This window comes from Xiphophorus couchianus, chromosome 17 (assembly GCF_001444195.1).
Source record: "Xiphophorus couchianus chromosome 17, X_couchianus-1.0, whole genome shotgun sequence".
Classification (NCBI taxonomy): Eukaryota; Metazoa; Chordata; class Actinopteri; order Cyprinodontiformes; family Poeciliidae; genus Xiphophorus; species Xiphophorus couchianus.
Genome location: NC_040244.1, coordinates 8,368,914 through 8,386,246, shown reverse-complemented (window position 1 = coordinate 8,386,246; position 17,333 = coordinate 8,368,914). Strand labels below are relative to the sequence as shown.

The 17,333-nt window shown below is 38.5% G+C and overlaps 2 protein-coding genes across 3 annotated transcripts in view; one reads left to right on the top strand and one right to left on the bottom strand.

Moving 5' to 3' along the window:
- Positions 1-2,553: 2,553 nt before the first annotated feature.
- On the top strand, positions 2,554-5,454 carry myf5 (myogenic factor 5). Its single transcript, XM_028043346.1, has 3 exons — positions 2,554-3,191; positions 3,966-4,038; positions 4,246-5,454. The coding sequence occupies exons 1-3, from the start codon at positions 2,739-2,741 to the stop codon at positions 4,440-4,442; spliced, it is 723 nt and encodes a 240-aa protein (XP_027899147.1). The 5' UTR covers positions 2,554-2,738; the 3' UTR covers positions 4,443-5,454.
- Positions 5,455-8,403: 2,949 nt separating this feature from the next.
- Positions 8,404-17,333, bottom strand: part of lin7a (lin-7 homolog A (C. elegans)) — a 30,431-nt gene continuing 21,501 nt past the window's right edge. Inside the window, exons 4-6 of one of the 2 annotated variants that reach the window (XM_028043419.1) lie at positions 12,293-12,502; positions 11,686-11,901; positions 8,404-10,447 (exon numbers count right to left, since the gene is read on the bottom strand). In XM_028043419.1, coding sequence (XP_027899220.1) covers positions 11,686-11,901; positions 12,293-12,502 — 426 coding nt within the window. In that variant the 3' untranslated portion in view covers positions 8,404-10,447. The remainder of the gene's footprint in view (positions 10,448-11,685; positions 11,902-12,292; positions 12,503-17,333) is intronic. The other variant, XM_028043418.1, reaches the window with a different exon arrangement.

Here is a 17,333-nt window from a genome sequence, read left to right as displayed (position 1 = left end):
AACCTCTCACACCTAAGAAAACACGCAGGACTCGCAGCCCCTGAACTGCAGTCAGAGTTTGTCCGAGGGGCCACAGCTGAAGAAGACATCGGCCCTGCTGCAGCTTGTTTGGCCGCTCAGAGGATCAAAGGCAGCTTTAGAGGCTGAGAACGACGTCGTCAATGAGAAAACCTGCCTAATTGAGCCCCGGAGGTTGATTGGCGCAGCACATGGCGCAGTTTTTGGATGCAGAGAGGGAGATCATACTTGCGCACTGGCCCAGTGATGTGATCTCTGTCCCAGACTGGTCTCTTGGGAACTCTCTAAGGTTGCTTTTCTGTTGTTCTCAAGGGTCAAAGGCAGAGTTAAGTGAGGGGCGGGGGGTGATCTTTTATGTCCCACCTCCCTCACGTCTGATAACCCCATTTCCTCCAAAAGGCTCCGTGATCTGAATGAAAATATGGCTGGGCGTTATCACAGCATATTTGTTTCAGAATCAGCACAAAAACATTAAAAAAATTTTAATTAAAATTTGTATTAATCTGCTGTTACATTTAAATATAATTTTTCTGCATATTTATGAATTAAGGCGCTTAATGCATTTTGAAAAGTGGAGTGAAATATCAAAGAAAGGCACAATAAAATATCTCTCAGGATTATTTTCCACTCAGCATGAAGCAAAAGAAATGAAAAAACCGACACAATAAGATTTTGAGTGGCAACACCATTTGTTTGGCAGTGAGCAGAGAGAAGTGTGCTGCCAAACCCTGCAGAATCTCAGCGCTTCTCATGGCAAGATGTTGAAGGAAAGTTCGGGCAACTCAGAGCGCTCAGCTTCCAGGTTTGATCCCCCACCTCACCCCCCTGTTATAGCATTCCACTTTTCATCAGCTCTGACTTTTAAAACACTGCCTTCACAGACTAATGACAATTATATGGTGTCATCAACAACACAAATCCCAGCAAGGTCAGGCATGAGAAAGGCCCGTCATAGTTTCCTTTGCTTTGTCTAAGTGCAGATATGAAAAAGAATTACTCAGTAAGGTTCACAACACAACTCACACAGATAATCACAGCTAAATGATTTCATAAGGAAGCTAAAGTTAGGAATTCCAATAATAAGCAAAGCATTTCTTTGATTTTGGAGAACATTACAACATCTGTTGTAGTATAAACTGTTTATTTTCTGCAAAAAAACCAACTAGAAACTTGATAATTGCCAACATTAATACAGTTTTAGTGAGCCCCGGGTCACTCAGTCATCTAAGGGTTCTTTTCTCTGCTGTTTTAATTTTTAATTTCTTCATGCTCCTACGATATAAGATCAAACTAATGATAATTATTTAAGCTTTTTTTAACTGAAAACTACAGAGTGGAGAAGCCAAGGAGCTCAGAAGTGTACACACCTTTTTATTTACTCTACTATGTAAATAACAATATGCTTGACAATGACCATATAATAGTTAAGCAGAATCTTTCAACAAATAAAAGAAAAAGTGTTCGACGTTAAAGAGAAATTGTCTTCTTGTCATTACTTTTTATGAAATTACGATACATTTTAATGAGAAGATTCGATTTTATGTATTTCACAATATTAAAACAATGTTAAGTTAAATCACAGAACAGCTTTATTTGATATTTTCTTCTATTAAAGACAACATAAGAAGCACATCATTATTGTGCTAATTGGGCACATGTTGTATTGTGATGAACAAACAGGTCTTACAATTAATGAGACAAAATGAATTTATCACTTAATGTGAAAATGTGGACGTATTTACAGCTATGTTTTATAATAATTACACCAGAATGATCAGGTTTGAATTAAAAAGCAGAATCTAAGTGCAAACATTGAGCTGAGATGCTAAGATTTCCAACCAATAACAGCTCTGCGTTTAAAGCCTGTTAAGCTGTTGGTCGTCCACTTGAATAAAAACGATTTCACCGTCATGGCCATCTGTTGGGTGCTGTAACGTGGTGCTTAACCAGAGTCATTACCTTTAAATGGTTAAAATTTGGTCAACGGAGCTGAGGTACACAGCGGTGTCATTAGTTTTAATGAGCTTTGGCAAACAGGGGTCAGCTCTCTCTTGCAGCATCTTAAATGATGACATTGGGCATTTAGACGGTTTGCCACTGTTTTGTGAATTAGCTGGGGCTTCAAATGTTACACCTTCCTTTGCAGCTGGGCTGCATCTGCAACGCTGTGGTCTCCACGGTAACAACTGGCCAGCATACTGCTAGAAGTGGTCGCCCTGCTTTGCTGCACGCTTTGGCTGAACAGATCGAGCCCTCGGTTGTTTTGTTAGCAAAGTGTAGCTGTAAGGTACAACATGGGGCTACTTATAGATTAGCTAAGTCAAATAAAGGCAAAAGACTCTTTGGAAAAAACAGACCAAGCGGCAGATGGAGTTTGAAACACCTTGGAAAGCTGCATGCCCAGCATTCATCGTGAAAATGGGGATGAGTGGGAAAACACCAGTAGGTGCAGATGTGGGAAACTCTGCAGGGTACTGGGGGGTGAGGTGGTGGTAGGGATGAGGCAGGGAGGGAACTGAACAAACTCCAGCCTGCCTTCTGGCTGGGCCAATGGGCCATGGTAATTAGATCTGACCAATGTAGGCCCTGGGCTTTAGCCTAGGGGCATATAAGGGGGGTCTGGGGCAACAGACCCCTCATATCACTCAGAGGTCTCCTCTCTTTCACCCAGCAACTTTATCCTCCTTCTTTCTATCCTGACGCCTTTTCTCTACCAAGCCATGGATGTCTTCTCCCCATCCCAGCTCTACTACGACAGAGCTTGTGCTTCCTCTCCAGACAACCTGGAGTTTGGCACCAGCATGGAGCTCACAGGCTCCGAGGAGGACGAGCACGTCCGAGTGCCCGGTGCCCCTCACCAGCCTGGACACTGCCTCCAGTGGGCCTGCAAGGCCTGCAAACGCAAATCCAGCTTTGTGGACCGCCGGCGGGCCGCCACCATGCGGGAGCGCCGACGGCTGAAGAAAGTGAACCATGCTTTTGAGGCTTTGAGGCGCTGCACCTCGGCCAACCCCAGCCAGCGCCTGCCCAAGGTGGAGATCCTGCGCAATGCCATCCAGTACATTGAAAGCCTGCAGGAACTGCTGCGGGAGCAGGTGGAGAGCTTTTACGGCCTACCTGGAGAGAGCAGCTCCGAGCCAGGCAGCCCATTGTCCAGCTGCTCTGACAGTATGGTAAGACCACTTGCCAATATGTTTATTGGGGTTATTTGTGGCTATAAAACAAATTCAGTTAAGAACAAGTACTGCATGATTATTATGAAGCTGCAGCAGATTTGCTAGCTCTCATTACCCAGATTGTTTAGAAACCTTTTACCTCAATTTCTAGGAGTTTCTTTGCAGGTTGTAGTGTTATAATACAACACCTATTGTACAGCCTTTGCTCTGTCTTTGTTGAGTTTCCATTATCCGTTCTTCTAAATTTTTTTAACACTAAGTCTGACCATGTATCAGATTATTAAAAATAACCAAATGGACTAATGGCTTTCCCACCACCAAACACTTTATGGCCCCAATAAACCCAACTAAATCCACCTTACTTTAGTCTGGCAGCAGAACCCGGGCGCTTTCCCCCACATTCCATCCTGACTGCATGTATCTGCACCACTGCCAGGATTTTCTGCAGATTTACTCGGAGAAAGTGTCATCTTGCACAAACCGGTGTTGCTTCCACTGATACAATCGATTCGCCACACTCCAGGCTGGGAAGGGGCGGGGGAGTGCGCCTGGGCCACTTTGACTTCAAGGTGGACATGAAATAAAGAAGCCCCAATAATGCTGGAATTTAGGATTTATTAGCCCGTCCAGAATTTGATAAAGGGCACTGGCTGTTTTTGTACTTTCTTGGCCTTGTCCTACTCAAGATTCCTGTATGCAATCATAACACATGATATCAGTCTGTTTTGAGAGATATTTGTTGGGTCAATTTGATTTCTTGTGTTCTCACAGGCTGGAAGCAACAGTCCAGTGTGGCAACACCTGAATGCAAACTACCGTAATGGCTTTTCATTTGCAAAGAATGGTAAGACCGTATTGCTGTAAAAGACTATTAATTGTTCGACTAATTAAAATAGAGGGAAATTGCAGGAACATTGTTTATTTAAATGTAGCATAGGTATGACTTTTACTTTATTATAAAGGGTAGATGTTTCTTTTGCAACCTCCTAAAATGACCTCTTAGTTAAGACATAAGTGAGTGATGTTTGTGTCTTTTTTTGGTCTTTTTCAGACGGTTTGGATGACAAAGCCCTCGGCGCCTCCAGTTTGGAGTGTCTGTCTAGCATCGTGGACCGCCTGTCTTCGGCAGAGTCTGGCTGTGGACCGGCCTCTCTGAGGGACCTGCCCACCTTCTCCCCCGGCAGCTCCGAGTCCCAGCCCAGTACGCCGGAGAGCCCGGGCTCCAGGCCCGTCTACCATGTCCTGTGAAGGAAAACCCATGCTTTGATGTGGATAGATTGCTGCGGGGGCACGACAGTTTCTTCAGACACCAGCTGCTCTTGCAACAAAATGATAGTAAGAAGAAGTTTTTGTGCAAAGCGAATAAGGACAGCAAAGTCTGAGGAGCCTTGGCAAATATCTTTCATTCTTTGAATGATATTTTGTAAATATGTAATATAATGCCAATTTATTCTACATGAGCTTTTATACCCAATGTGACATATTTAATGTAATGCATTACTCAGTTTTAAAATATTTAAAATGTTGTGTTTTTTCCGTCCATGTTGTTGTGTTTATTAAACTTTATGTTTTAACGTTCTGAGGGCTTTAAGTTTTCTATGACTTATGTATTCATGTTCAGCAATATTTCCAGAAAGGCAGAAGCACATTTATAGTTTTCATCTTTATATTTGTGTGATTATCACTCCCCATTTAGGCTGTTTGCAAATTTATTTTCCAGTTCTTATTAAAGAAAATATAAAATGCTCAATTAGAATAACAGATTCTTTTAAATTCCAATGAATTTTGGTGCTGTGGCACAATTGGCAGAGCTAGTTATTTATTATGTATTAAACATAGAGTTTGTCCATGATAGTCTCGCCTCTCTACAGCTAACAAGGCTTCGGGATCACGTTTGAGGTCAGCTGACATCATTTGTTATTTTGTGCTGCTGTAATCACTCATGTGGCCTTTTGTTTGTGAATGATCTTAAAATCTATGTTTTCATGCCAGAAAAATAAGAAAAATGCCCCTTGCAATGTAATCAAGGAAACAAATGGAAATATCCCACTACTTTTAAGGTGCTGGTGTGGTTTTCTACACTCTGTGTACCTGTTTGCTCTCTCTAACCAAATGTGGGTCATCATTAGCACCCCTCATTATACCATCAGCACTAGTGTGGAGAACAGATGGCCTCTGATGGTACTTATCGGGTGACTTTAGGAGGGGGTGGTCAGGTCTTATTGGGCTGCAAGTAAGCTGCATTTTTTTTTAATGCACCACTGGCAAATTTAAAAATAAAACTTTTGGTTCCCTAAATGTGCTTTTTGCTACTTTCATTTTCTGATTTGATATTAAAAAATCAAGTAGACTAGCTAAATCACCTCTTTAGATTTAAATTACTTGAAGAAACAAAAGAATGGAAATATCATCTGATATATAAAAGTAAGTCTAACTTGATTACATTGATCATAATACTAACAATAATGATGAACAAATCATGAAATTACAACTTTCTTAATGCTTATTTCTGTCACTTGTAAAAATGAATAAAATATTAATAAAGTAAAACTTACATTTAATGGCCAAAATATAATCTCAAAAGGAATTATAACTTTTATTTAACATTCTTCTTTCTGCAAAATGTCTCTTATTTATATATCATCCACCTTAGTTTTTTTTAGTTTTTACTCACAAAAATGGTGAATGACAACAGTTTGAATAATGGGTAAGAGAAAGGCATATTTATACCCCAGAAAAACAGGAAGTCACGGGTTATGAATAAAAACCTCCTTTATACACGAATCAATTCGAAATTAAAAGTGCTTTAGTAAGGAATTGTTGTGCCTTAAAATAATAATTTAAAAAAGTAAACAGTGGATTTTTCTTCCATTGAATAAATGTACTTATATTTAAGAATTATTTTTTTCTCTCTAAATGTTTTAAACTGCAGATTTTAATTTTGAATTTTACACATGTTTACCAGAGTGCCAATGTAAAACTGTAGTGCACAGGTATTAAACTCCAGTCCTACAGTGCCAGTGTCCTGCAACCTTTAGATGTAGCTCTGCTTCAGCACACCTGGCTGCAATATTAGCTCATTAGCAGAGCTCTGTGGAGCCTGACTGCATGCTAGTGAGAACGTTTGGCCATTTAATTCAAGTGTGTAGGATAAGGGACACAGCCAAAAGAGTCGCAGGTCACTGGCCCTTTAGGAACACAGTTTTAACCCACTGCTTTAAATGTCTCTCTGCGTCAAAACACATGCATTACATAATTAGGTAATTTGCAGGATTCTGCAGAACGTGAGTGCATAAGGAGTTAATTCAGTCATATGATTCAGGCTGGCTGAAGCAAAAAGCAAGATGGATGACATCCTCACTTGAGGACTGGAGTTTGACACCCCTGATCTGAAGGATAAGGATTACAAACTACAGAGACAAACAGTTAAGTCCATACTTGTTTCTACTACTTTCGATCATTTATCCTTTGCAATGAGCTCCAAGTTGGTGAGGTAAACTTGCTTCCTTTCCACAACTCTAATCCTTAGTTCTGCCCAAAGATCCTCTATCAAACTTAGGTCAGAACATTTACTGGGCCACCAAAATTGTTAATATTGCTTTCAGTCAGAAGAAATTTACTATATTTATTCAAAATATGCCAGAAGTGTGAACTATTTTAGACGTAACTGATTCTGATTCAGGTAGAAATGTCTCAGAGCCTCTGGAGTTAGTGTCTATTCTATGTTTTTTTGGATATTATTGTATTGCTCTCGTCATTATTCATCCAGGAATAAGGGAAATAAGGGCCAAGGGAGACATGGCCTAACTAGCAGCTGTATGATGAGAAAAAAATCTACAAACAAAACTTCTTAAACAAAATGAAATGAGAGAAAGTTGTTTAATCCATCTCTTAGTTTTTTATTTAAAAAAAAATCTAAGATGAAAAATGCAGGACAAACATCAGGTAAGAAAGCAGGGAATATAAATATATTTTATCCAGATGAGGGGACAGAAACAAATTCACTCTGTCACTTTTCCTTGTCTTAACTTTGAGTTCTCATGCTTTTCAGGGGAGATTGCTGCAAAACAATGGGTCATGTATCTCTGCATGTTTGTAGCTCTCTTCCTCTTTTTAGCAATTGGCAATATATCATCCGTTGCATTTGACTGCATTACGATGTAATTTGGATTGAAAAGACTGTTGGATCTGGATCTGTCTTTATGGGTTGGCTTGATTTGTTTATGCACTTTATTTCTAACAAAATAAATAAGAACTGAGTTTATTTACACTGACAAAATAGGATCGTTAACAGCAGATCTGCTGATGAAATCATTCAAATAGAAAGTGTATAAAATGTGATCATTTATTATGGAGTATTTTAAAATTGTACTTGACATGTTCAGAAAGCTTCTATGATGCTGTTTTATATTTTGGTGATTACAACTGTCAGTTTGATTTTACAGAATGGTTTCACCTGTTAGATGCTTCTTTTTGATAAAACTAGAACTGAAGTTCTATTTAAGCTCTGCAAATCCACTTCTGCCTCTGAGCTAGACAGGCTTTTATTCCTCTATTATCAAATGCAGATTTCTGTTCTCCATTTGCACTGAGATATTCGGAGTGTAACAATGCCTGAAGGCGAACACAATCAGTGTAACGGGGCTCCCTCCCTCTGATGTGTTGCTATGAAACAATCCAACAGGGGCTTGTATTACAATAACCTCCACAGATGTATGCAGCCCTAAAGAGTCGGCTCTAGTGCACCAGAGTTGCTAGAATGAAAACTTTGATATGAGAGAAAGTAATTTTTATCACTTCTCCATCATCACTAATTGATATGAGAGTGAAAAACAGCAACGAGTGAAAGCTGTTATCACTGTAATACTCTGTGACACCACAAGGGTGAGGTGTTTCATGTGCATCACAACATCAATGTGATGTACTTTACTTTAATCTGTCCAGAGGCTGTTTGAGAAAGGAGCTGCAAAGACAGACCACAATACTGTAGATGAGGCAGCAACTTTAAAACCAGATGTCTCCATAGACCGATTTTTAAAATTTATTATTCACTAAGCATTTAATCGAACTAAAACCTTCCTATTTTACACAGGATTATAAAAATGGCTATTTATTTAATGCCAGAATAATAAGAGTGTTATTTCATACACTAGTTTAGTGTATTTTATAAAAACACCTAATGTGTGACGGAAGAGACAACAAAGCAGTACACTGTACACAAGAACATATATTTATTTATACAAATATAGTATGTATAACAATTGCATATCAACAGTTTGTATTTTTTTTGTCATCTTTACAATACAGGACTATCATCCTTCAAAGTGTAAATCAATTACAAAAAAGTACCTGTTTTAAAGATACAAAAATGATATTTATAACAACCGCATTATTTTGGGGAATGCTCTGATTATATGTGTTATTCAAAATGGTGTCAAGTCTTCAATATTTTATAGTCCTGGTCAGAAGCTTGCTTACAGTCACCATGTGCTTTAATGTCATTATTTTTGGCTGTTTTCTTTTTCAAGGTTGATTGATTGTAAAAGATGCAACTTTGAGCAAATTTAAACACAAGAATTGGGTTCAAAAGAGTTGATGTTTTGAGAGGGTCACTCTAAAAATGTTGTGTTAGCCTGCTATATTCATTGCTAAGCCAATTTTGATATGATCTTTGTCTAATTTAAGCACATTGTTCATAAACCTAAAGATCCTGACACACCAGTGTCACTAGACACAGAGAAACAAGTTTAAAAATGAATTGTCTCAACCACAAAATATGCTATTGTTTTATAATTCTGACTTAATGAATCATTAAAAGCTCAAATTTAACAAGATTCTCGCCAGTGGTGAGTGTATGTAAACTTCTGACCATAACACTAAAAGGAAATGCATTCTTATGACCTTTTAAATTTTTTACATTACCTATATTCTTTCATCACTCAAAACATGTTCAGAAAGTGTTTTTAAAAGTCTAGGATTAATTTTGGAATAAAATGTAGGACAGAAAATCCAGAGCCAAACTCGCATAGTCAGGGAATCAAAGACGTGTCGACAACAGAAAAAGACAAAATATAAAACTTTAAACAGAAAACACAAAAGTCTGACAAAAACAGGAGCACTTTGCAGCAAAGGAGGGAACAAAAGTAAAGACAGGCCTAATGGGAAGATTACCACTGTAATTTTGTAGATCAGATGCGTTGCTTAAAATAAACAAAAAAAACCCAATAATTTTTAAGAGGCAGTGAATTAAATCCCAGGCCTTCCACTCATGATTGTTAAAAAGGGAAAACATAGATTTATGTTCTATTTCACAAGACATTTTTAAATAATAATCTGCATGTTTAAGAAAGAATATATATGAAATGATAAAACTCGAAATCTCTAATATATAATATTCTAAAAAATAAACATAATTCTAGCATACTCTATGTAATTGGATGACATTCTGTTAGTCTGTCGGGAACACAAGTTTGATATATCTCTTATATATTTTCTAGATAAATTTCAGGGGAAATGATTGATTTGGAGTTTTTTGTTTTATAAATATTGAACGGTAATTTTATATTTTACCAGTAAACCAACCTTAATCTCTTCAAACGGTGCAGTGGATTTGAATTCGGAAGCTGACTTACAGTAAATGCAACTCGGTTTGCTTTACTGCGATTTCAATCACTCATTAACTCTGCGCATGTACTTAATCATGAACTGAACCAAACAATGTGTTTTATTGCTAAAACTACAAGATATAAAATCTGTTCTTGCTACAGTATAGAAGGTAAAAAACAGTTTATCGAAAAACGGAACGAGAAATCATTCATATGGGACACAAGCACCAGAATTGAGGATTTGATCGAAACACCACGGTACAAATGATATCTATGGCAAAATAGCTGAAGCTCTACTGCATATTAGATGGAAGGGTTAAAAATGAACAACTGGAAAAATAAGCAACAAATGCAAAAGAAAAAGAGGGGAGATTTAAAAATCCACAGTTGGGGAACATAAAACTATAAAAGGGAGTACAAAGTTAAACTGGACAACGTTCAGCATGTTCGTCAAAGCACCAGTTTCACACCAAATTCTCTCTTTGCTCAGTAATCGGTGGTTCACTGGAAGGGAGAAAGAGGAAGTCAAGAGAGTGTTTTTGCTGATTTCCTCCACTACAAAGAGATTCCTTTGGGATCCTAAGCGCATGTAGGCAATCTTTGAGATCCACCCTCCAGGGTTTTTACTTCTTCTTCTTCTGGAACAACCTGTGGATCACAAAACAGACAGAAAAAGACAAGCTGAGAGCCACGACTTCACATTCACCCAGAGTCCCCTCTAACCTTTTCCCCCAAAGCATGCAAAACTATGTTGCACTCTGGTCTTGTCCTGTGACATCAGCTTGGCTGCTGGAGCAAAATTCTGTGGTCGATAAAACAAGATCTCTTTTCAGATAACTGTCTGCACTGCAACTCCTCAGCACAGGCATGTTACAAGCTCCCAGATACCTTCCAACACAGGCAATGTGCCAAGTTTAAGTCAACTGTTGTGCTTGAGGGATTACATGAAGGCCACAGAGAACCTGGATGCTTGCCTCTCCCCAACATGTCAGACAAACACTTGAAAAATTGGAGATGGCTTTGCAGAGTTAGGAACTGCATGACACGATCTCTCTAATGGTATTTTTCCCAGTGGCGTTAGTGGTCTAGGTCCACAGGGAACCTGTTTTGTTTCCATTGAGAAACTGACATTTAAAGCTCCATCCAACAGAGTTTCTGGCGGATACAATATGTCCCCAAATGGGCATAAATGATGTGATCCAGATTCGTAAAAACACGCAAAACAAAACAAAAAAAAATATTTTCTGAGAAGAGTCTAATCAAAGCAAAACAAGATTTTACCATTCAAAATAAAAACCAAGTTTAAAAAGTACAACTTTTGTTTTAGTGACAATTAACTGGAAGCAAATGATTAACAAGTCACATCAAAATGGAAGGTAAACTTGCTAACATCCTCTAACTGTTCATTGTTCATCTTAATAGAAGTGATGCTTCTATTAAGCATCACTTAATAGAAGACTTGATTATGTGTCAAATCAGAGATATATTTAGAAAAAATAACAGAGGTATGTCTGTTTCAGGTTTTTAGCCCCTGAAAAATCTCTGGTTGATTATGGTGACTTACAGAGGAAACATTTATAAAACTAATCTAGGTTATGTATTGCTGATGAAATAAGGTCACTACATTTAAAACAAAATAAATTCCACACCATAAAATTGGTGTTATTTTGATGTATTTAAACGGGCATTGGTTTTGGCAAATTCAAATATGTAATGTCTTTGATCAATATTGAGTTATAAAAAAAATAATATTCCTTGTTCAAATTATTTTTTGGCCCTACTTTGTAACCAGCTCAAGGGGCTCTAAACACAAGACCTCTGAAATAAAACAACGCATGCTGTTGGATCCCCCCACCCCTCACCCTTAAAGTAATGAAGCGCCTCACCTACGACATGTGATTTTGCTGAGTAGCCAGATTCTGCTGCTGCTGTTGCTGCATCAGGAGCTGCTGCTGCTGACGCCGCCGGGCCGTGCGGAGCTTCTCGAAGCGCGCCTCCATCTCCTCCAGCACTTTGGGGGTGTAGCGCACCACCAGCTTCACGCTGTCTTTGGCCGCTTTCAGCAGCTCCACCGCTTTCTCGTGATGTTCTCCTTCTACGCTCTGCAGGGAGGGGCCGCAGAAACGGAGGGTTAGAACAAGTGACTGTTTCAATATATTTTTAAAAACACTTCCCTTCACATTAATAGCTTCAGATTTTGAAGACATGAGCAGGTGGAATCGGTCTGTTTTAATAAATGCTCTAGTGAGTAAGGAGGTTTCTACTGCCCACTCAGGACATGCACAGCATTTTGACCTTCATACAGCTGCTCTCCTAATTGCTCAGACTTGAGATCAAATGCTTCATAAAAAGCTGATGAAAATGCACCAGTAAAGAACAGAATTTATTCTGACAGGTTAAAAAAACCCCAACCATAAATCGGCGCAGAGAAGCTTATCTAAAATGTATCTGTCTTTATATGCAGCATAAAACTGAAAAGATGATCAGACCTACCACGCCGTTGACAGACAGCAGCTGGTCCCCTCGTTTTAGACCGCCGTGTCTCTCAGCCACGCCTCCAGGAATGATGCGGGAGATGTAGATAGGTGAGTTCTGCTCCTTGCCACCCATCACATTAAAGCCTAACCCTTCCTCTGTTTTGGGAAGCTCCACCACCCGAGGGTGAGAGTGACCTTCGCTGGCTGCAAAGGCTGCAACTGTGGCCTTAAGAAAAGAGGGAAAAAAAAGTAAAATAGTAACCGCTAAACAGAGGTTGGTTGTAACGTAGGGCTGCACACAAATATCCTTTATGTGCTTTGTTACTAAGTACATCAAATATAATGTTTAGCAGTTCTTGTGAAACATGCATGAATTATAACAAACACATTTTCAATCATATTCAGCCATAAGACATAAACTCATGTTAAAGTAGTTTGGCTACTAGAGAGATAATTTTGAGTTTTCATTAGATTTAAGCAATAATGATCAATTAACAGGAATATAAGTTAAGTATATAAGTTTCCATGGAAAAAAAATTTATTATTTAAGTTTTTTTCTAAATTACCTAAATGTAAGCTGTGCTTCCAAGAATTAGAACGTTACAGTAATGTTCCAGTTAAATATGGCCACTGATGCATGGTGACAAATAACTAGCTGGAATTTCCCCCCGACATTAAACCAGTATTTAAAAAATAAAACAAGTTGTAAAATATATATATATTTAATTTTTTACCTGCAAGAGAAAAATACTATAAAAGTGCTAAGATATTCCTTGAGATATGTAGAGTTTTTTCTACCTTTTGAAGGAGATTGTTTTGTAATTACACTAGCTGAGTAGGAGGTGGCAGTCTGAGGAGGGAAGGGTTCAGTGAAGCAGCTTGCATGTGAATATTTGTCCAGCTGTTAATAACTGTCATCTACAGTCACCATTATTCATGAAAGCTTTACGAAAACATCCAAATGAAGTAAGACGTGACGTAACCATTTTTGTATTGCCAAAGATGTTTTTATGACAACGCGACAGGATTTAGTCAGGGTTGGGGATTTTATAGGTTACGTGAGAAGTTTCTGGCTTTCTGTGCACATGGATTAGCACATCTAAGTTCAGGACGAAGAAGCTGCCAGACAGCTTTCCCCCTCGTTATCTCCACCAGCTGTGGGGTTTCTTTGAACCGCAAGCCTTTCGCTTTCAGAACAAAGCACCATGAATCTTTTTAGCCAAGCTTAGGAAAGTTAATGGCAGAAATACACTGAAAGAGACACTCCTTTCCCACTGTTTTCCATGGGAGCTTCTGTGTTAAGTCAGCACCGTTTATCATAGCTGAGACATCATTACAATGTAAAAACATAAAGGAGGGGTGTGTTAAATTTTTGCAGATGTCCCGTCCACATTTCCGACGGCAGATAAGTTGGACTTTGAGGCATCACAGCTTGCCAGTCTTTGCTCATACTTCAATTGCCAGAGTTTCCAGATCCAAACTAATTTCCGGTTAAACTGTTTCCCTAAATTATCTCTCTTCCCCTGCAGCCTGTTTTATTGAAACATAATAAATGCTGCTTCCTCCTATTCCCTCTTTGTTCTTCGCCATGTCTTTCTCTGCGTCTCCTCTTTCGCCCTCCGTGTCCCACCGTGAAGGCTGCTTCTCAGCATGCACACCATCGCCTCCCAGAACTCACAGCGCATCGACCTTCACAACTTTATCTGGGTTTCTGCAAACAAAAACATAATCTGGCAGATGGCCGGCGCCTCCCGAACACAGGAGGGATTTAAATGAAAGGCTTGCCGGAGGAAAGACACCCTGCACTGTACATGCAAGTATAACTTAGCGTATCACTTTATTCTTAGACTCCATTTCTCTTTTTTTTTCCTGAAAAATACTAATGAGTAATTGATTGGATTAATGAGGCCCTAAAAGAGGAATGTTCAGGTTAAACACAGGTCTTAACTGCCAAGAGATTTGCTGTCTTGCTTCATAAAATACTTAGAAGGCAGAAAAAAATCAAACAAGGTCAATAAAGGATTTTCTTTTTCTTACTTTTCTTTTGCAATTCAATTTCTAGCAACAACTTCAGTTTGCAATGCATTTAGTTTTGCTTTCCAGATGGCTGTTTCTGGATGCTTGCCATTTTCATCTCATTCAACACAGTTTCACAAAAAACAAAAGATAATCGGCTCTGTACCTTTCTGGAAAAACTCTCCTTTCTTAAGTAAAAATGTGAAACTTATAGGGAGTCTTTGTCTGGCTGTTCTAAAGGAAAAACATGCAATTTATCCATCTGAGAGCAACATTGGTCTAAAACTAGATGTGACAGACGGAGATGAGGAAGGAGGGATGATGGTGCTTCTTTGCTCCAACTGGGGGTTTTCACAGTGAGAGACCAGAGTTGGTGCTAAAGCCTGTTTTTAATTGAGACATTAAATAAAACAGCTTAGTTCAGCACAACAGTCAAATGGAGCAAAGATGCCTCAAGCAATCTTACATAAATTGTGCAATACAGACAAATCTTCTTTAGTGTTGATGTATGAGTTGCTTAGTAACGCATGAACGTCAATTATCTGTTGGAAAGTTCTGCAACTCTAAGGTTTTTATTTTAAAAAATATCTTTAAAAGCTTCACCATGGTTTTAAACTAGATATACTTCATTTAAAAAAAAAAAAAATCAAGCCCACTTTCCTGGAAAACAAGATGAGGTCTGCATTTTTTTCCAAGTAGAAATTTTTTTTTTTCCCCTCCTCTCCTGCATAATGCAAATAGATACGGAAATTCATATATAATTCATCATGTAAATAGGACAAACTACATCTGTGCAGAATTATTGTAATTTTTTTTTGCTGATGCAGTTTTAGGTGCCAATCTGCCTTTTTTGCATGGTTTTGTACAAAAATGAGTTTACACTCAACCTATTCTCACCTTTGACAATGGCGTTCATAGTATAGACTCCATTGACTTCGGGAGAGTGCTGCATTGTGGGATGTGCTTCTATATTTCCAGAAAGCTGTAGTTGTAGGAAGAGTGATGCAGGAAACATCCCATAAATTCTTAACTTAATCACTAGAACCAGAATTTTCTTTCAGTTGCTGTTTTTCTATATGACCTAATTAATTGACTAACCTCTTTCTTGCCCTGTCACTCATAACATTACTTGAACCTAAGTTAACCATGCCACACTATACTTAGTGTGAATATGATTTTTAATGGACAAATAAGAAACTAACTGAGCAGCTCGTATAATTTAAAGCTTTCAGACTCATTTTAACTGAATTCCTACTCAGACACACTTTCTTTGTTTTGCTCTTCCAGCCTTTACACTCCTTCCACCCCCTCATCACGATGTGTTGAAGAGGAGTAGACTCAGCTGGACCCTGAACTAATGAGGGACACTGAGCCTGGCTCTTATTTTACGTTTTTGCCTACTTTCACTTTCCTCTTCTTCACATAAAATCTCAGACACCTTCATCTCTTTTCTTTAAAGTCTCTGGGGTTTGGTCCCTGTTTGTACACCAGGTATATAAACCTACCACGGATAGTAAAACAAAGACATTTGGGGCCAGAGAGTGAGATGGATATTATGTAAGTGCAAACAGATTTGAAAATACAAAGAGAATTTTACTTTCATCTTTAAGATTCTGTCTAAAATCCAAATGGCAACTGATTTTCAAAGGTAGTTTCAGCTTCTCTGTCATTTTCGCTGCCCTGTAATTTGAGCTAATCTGCTTTTATTGAGGGTGGAGGAGCCCATTATTTGTGTTGGTGTGTGCATGTTTTTGTGTAGCGGACGCTCTCATTCTCAACCCACACACCTTTCTGTCATTTAATCATCAAATCAGCAGCATTTCAGTACAGTCGGTTCTTTTTTTCCCCCAAGTTAGACTTTTAAGTTTATTTTTTGCTTTCATAATGAGCTCTTTAAATCATTTGCCTGTTTTTTGGGGCATTTTAATTAATCTTATCCAGTACGTATTGTTGCTCCACTGCCTTTTTATCCTTCAACTCAGTTATTCCCAATGCTTTGACTGGAAGCAGACCTGCCTCGACAACCAGTCTGTCTGCTTCATATTCAGCCAGCAGCCCTTATTCCCGAGCGTCCCTTCCTTCAACGTTCTGCCTTCACCTGTCTTTATCTTCAACCCCATGAACCCCCAGCCATATTTTTAAATGACTGTAGTATACCTGTTATTCATTGGTAGCATGTATCCTGCATTTGGATTCTCCAAATTGATTGGAATACAGGTGGTAATCAATAGTTTCTTTAAGCATAAGGTCTCTTCATCTTTACTGATGATGTTTGAGCTTTTTGATTTGGTTCAGCAGAGCTGGAATCCTCAGTAATGGATAACCTGTCCATTGTTTGACCACTCAGCATGAGGAAACCAACAGAACAGCTTCAAGTTGGATGTTATGCAAAAATGCCTGGCAAAAGTTTGATTGCTCTTTAAACTCTTCTTCATTTAATCATTATTACAACCATAAAATTCAGTGTATTTCATTGGCATTTTACACAGTGGATAGAATAAGTGAATAATAAGCAGCAGGTCTTTGGGGATTTGTCCCTACCAGCTTTGTACATCTAGACAGAATTTGTTGCCATTTCGTTTTTGCAAAATGGTTAAAACTTAGTTAGTTTAGACACTGTGAACAACATTGTTCAGAGATTCTGTAATGACTTTAGTACTGAACTTGAACTTGGCCATTCTTTAACACATTAACATTTGTTAATTACTACAGAAACACAGTGATGCAGTATGAGTCTTGTGTCGATTCCCTAGCATGGCTGCCATGTAAGTGGAATGTTTTCTGAAATGTTTATGCATCATAAATTTATGGGCTGAATCCCCATTTTAAATCCTTTTCTTCATTTGTCTTTGTCAGTTCAGTAGGATGTTCATGATTTTTGGCTTAATTTAAGTCATTAGCTGTAGAATAAATGTTGTTTCATCAAAATACTGTTACATTAGAACCCCATAACCAAGGTTTAATCCAGCAGGGTGACTCCTGTGTTAACTCAGCAATTATTCATTTGCATCTGCAAGAACTTGGGTGAATACAATCTGCAG

Excerpts from the sequence above, each read along its gene's own strand:
- myf5 (XM_028043346.1), top strand. The coding sequence starts at position 2,739 with ATGGATGTCTTCTCCCCATCCCAGCTCTACTACGACAGAGCTTGTGCT. Across the intron at positions 3,192-3,965 it reads CCAGCTGCTCTGACAGTATG|GCTGGAAGCAACAGTCCAGT; the intron begins GTAAGACCACTT and ends GTGTTCTCACAG. Across the intron at positions 4,039-4,245 it reads CTTTTCATTTGCAAAGAATG|ACGGTTTGGATGACAAAGCC; the intron begins GTAAGACCGTAT and ends GGTCTTTTTCAG.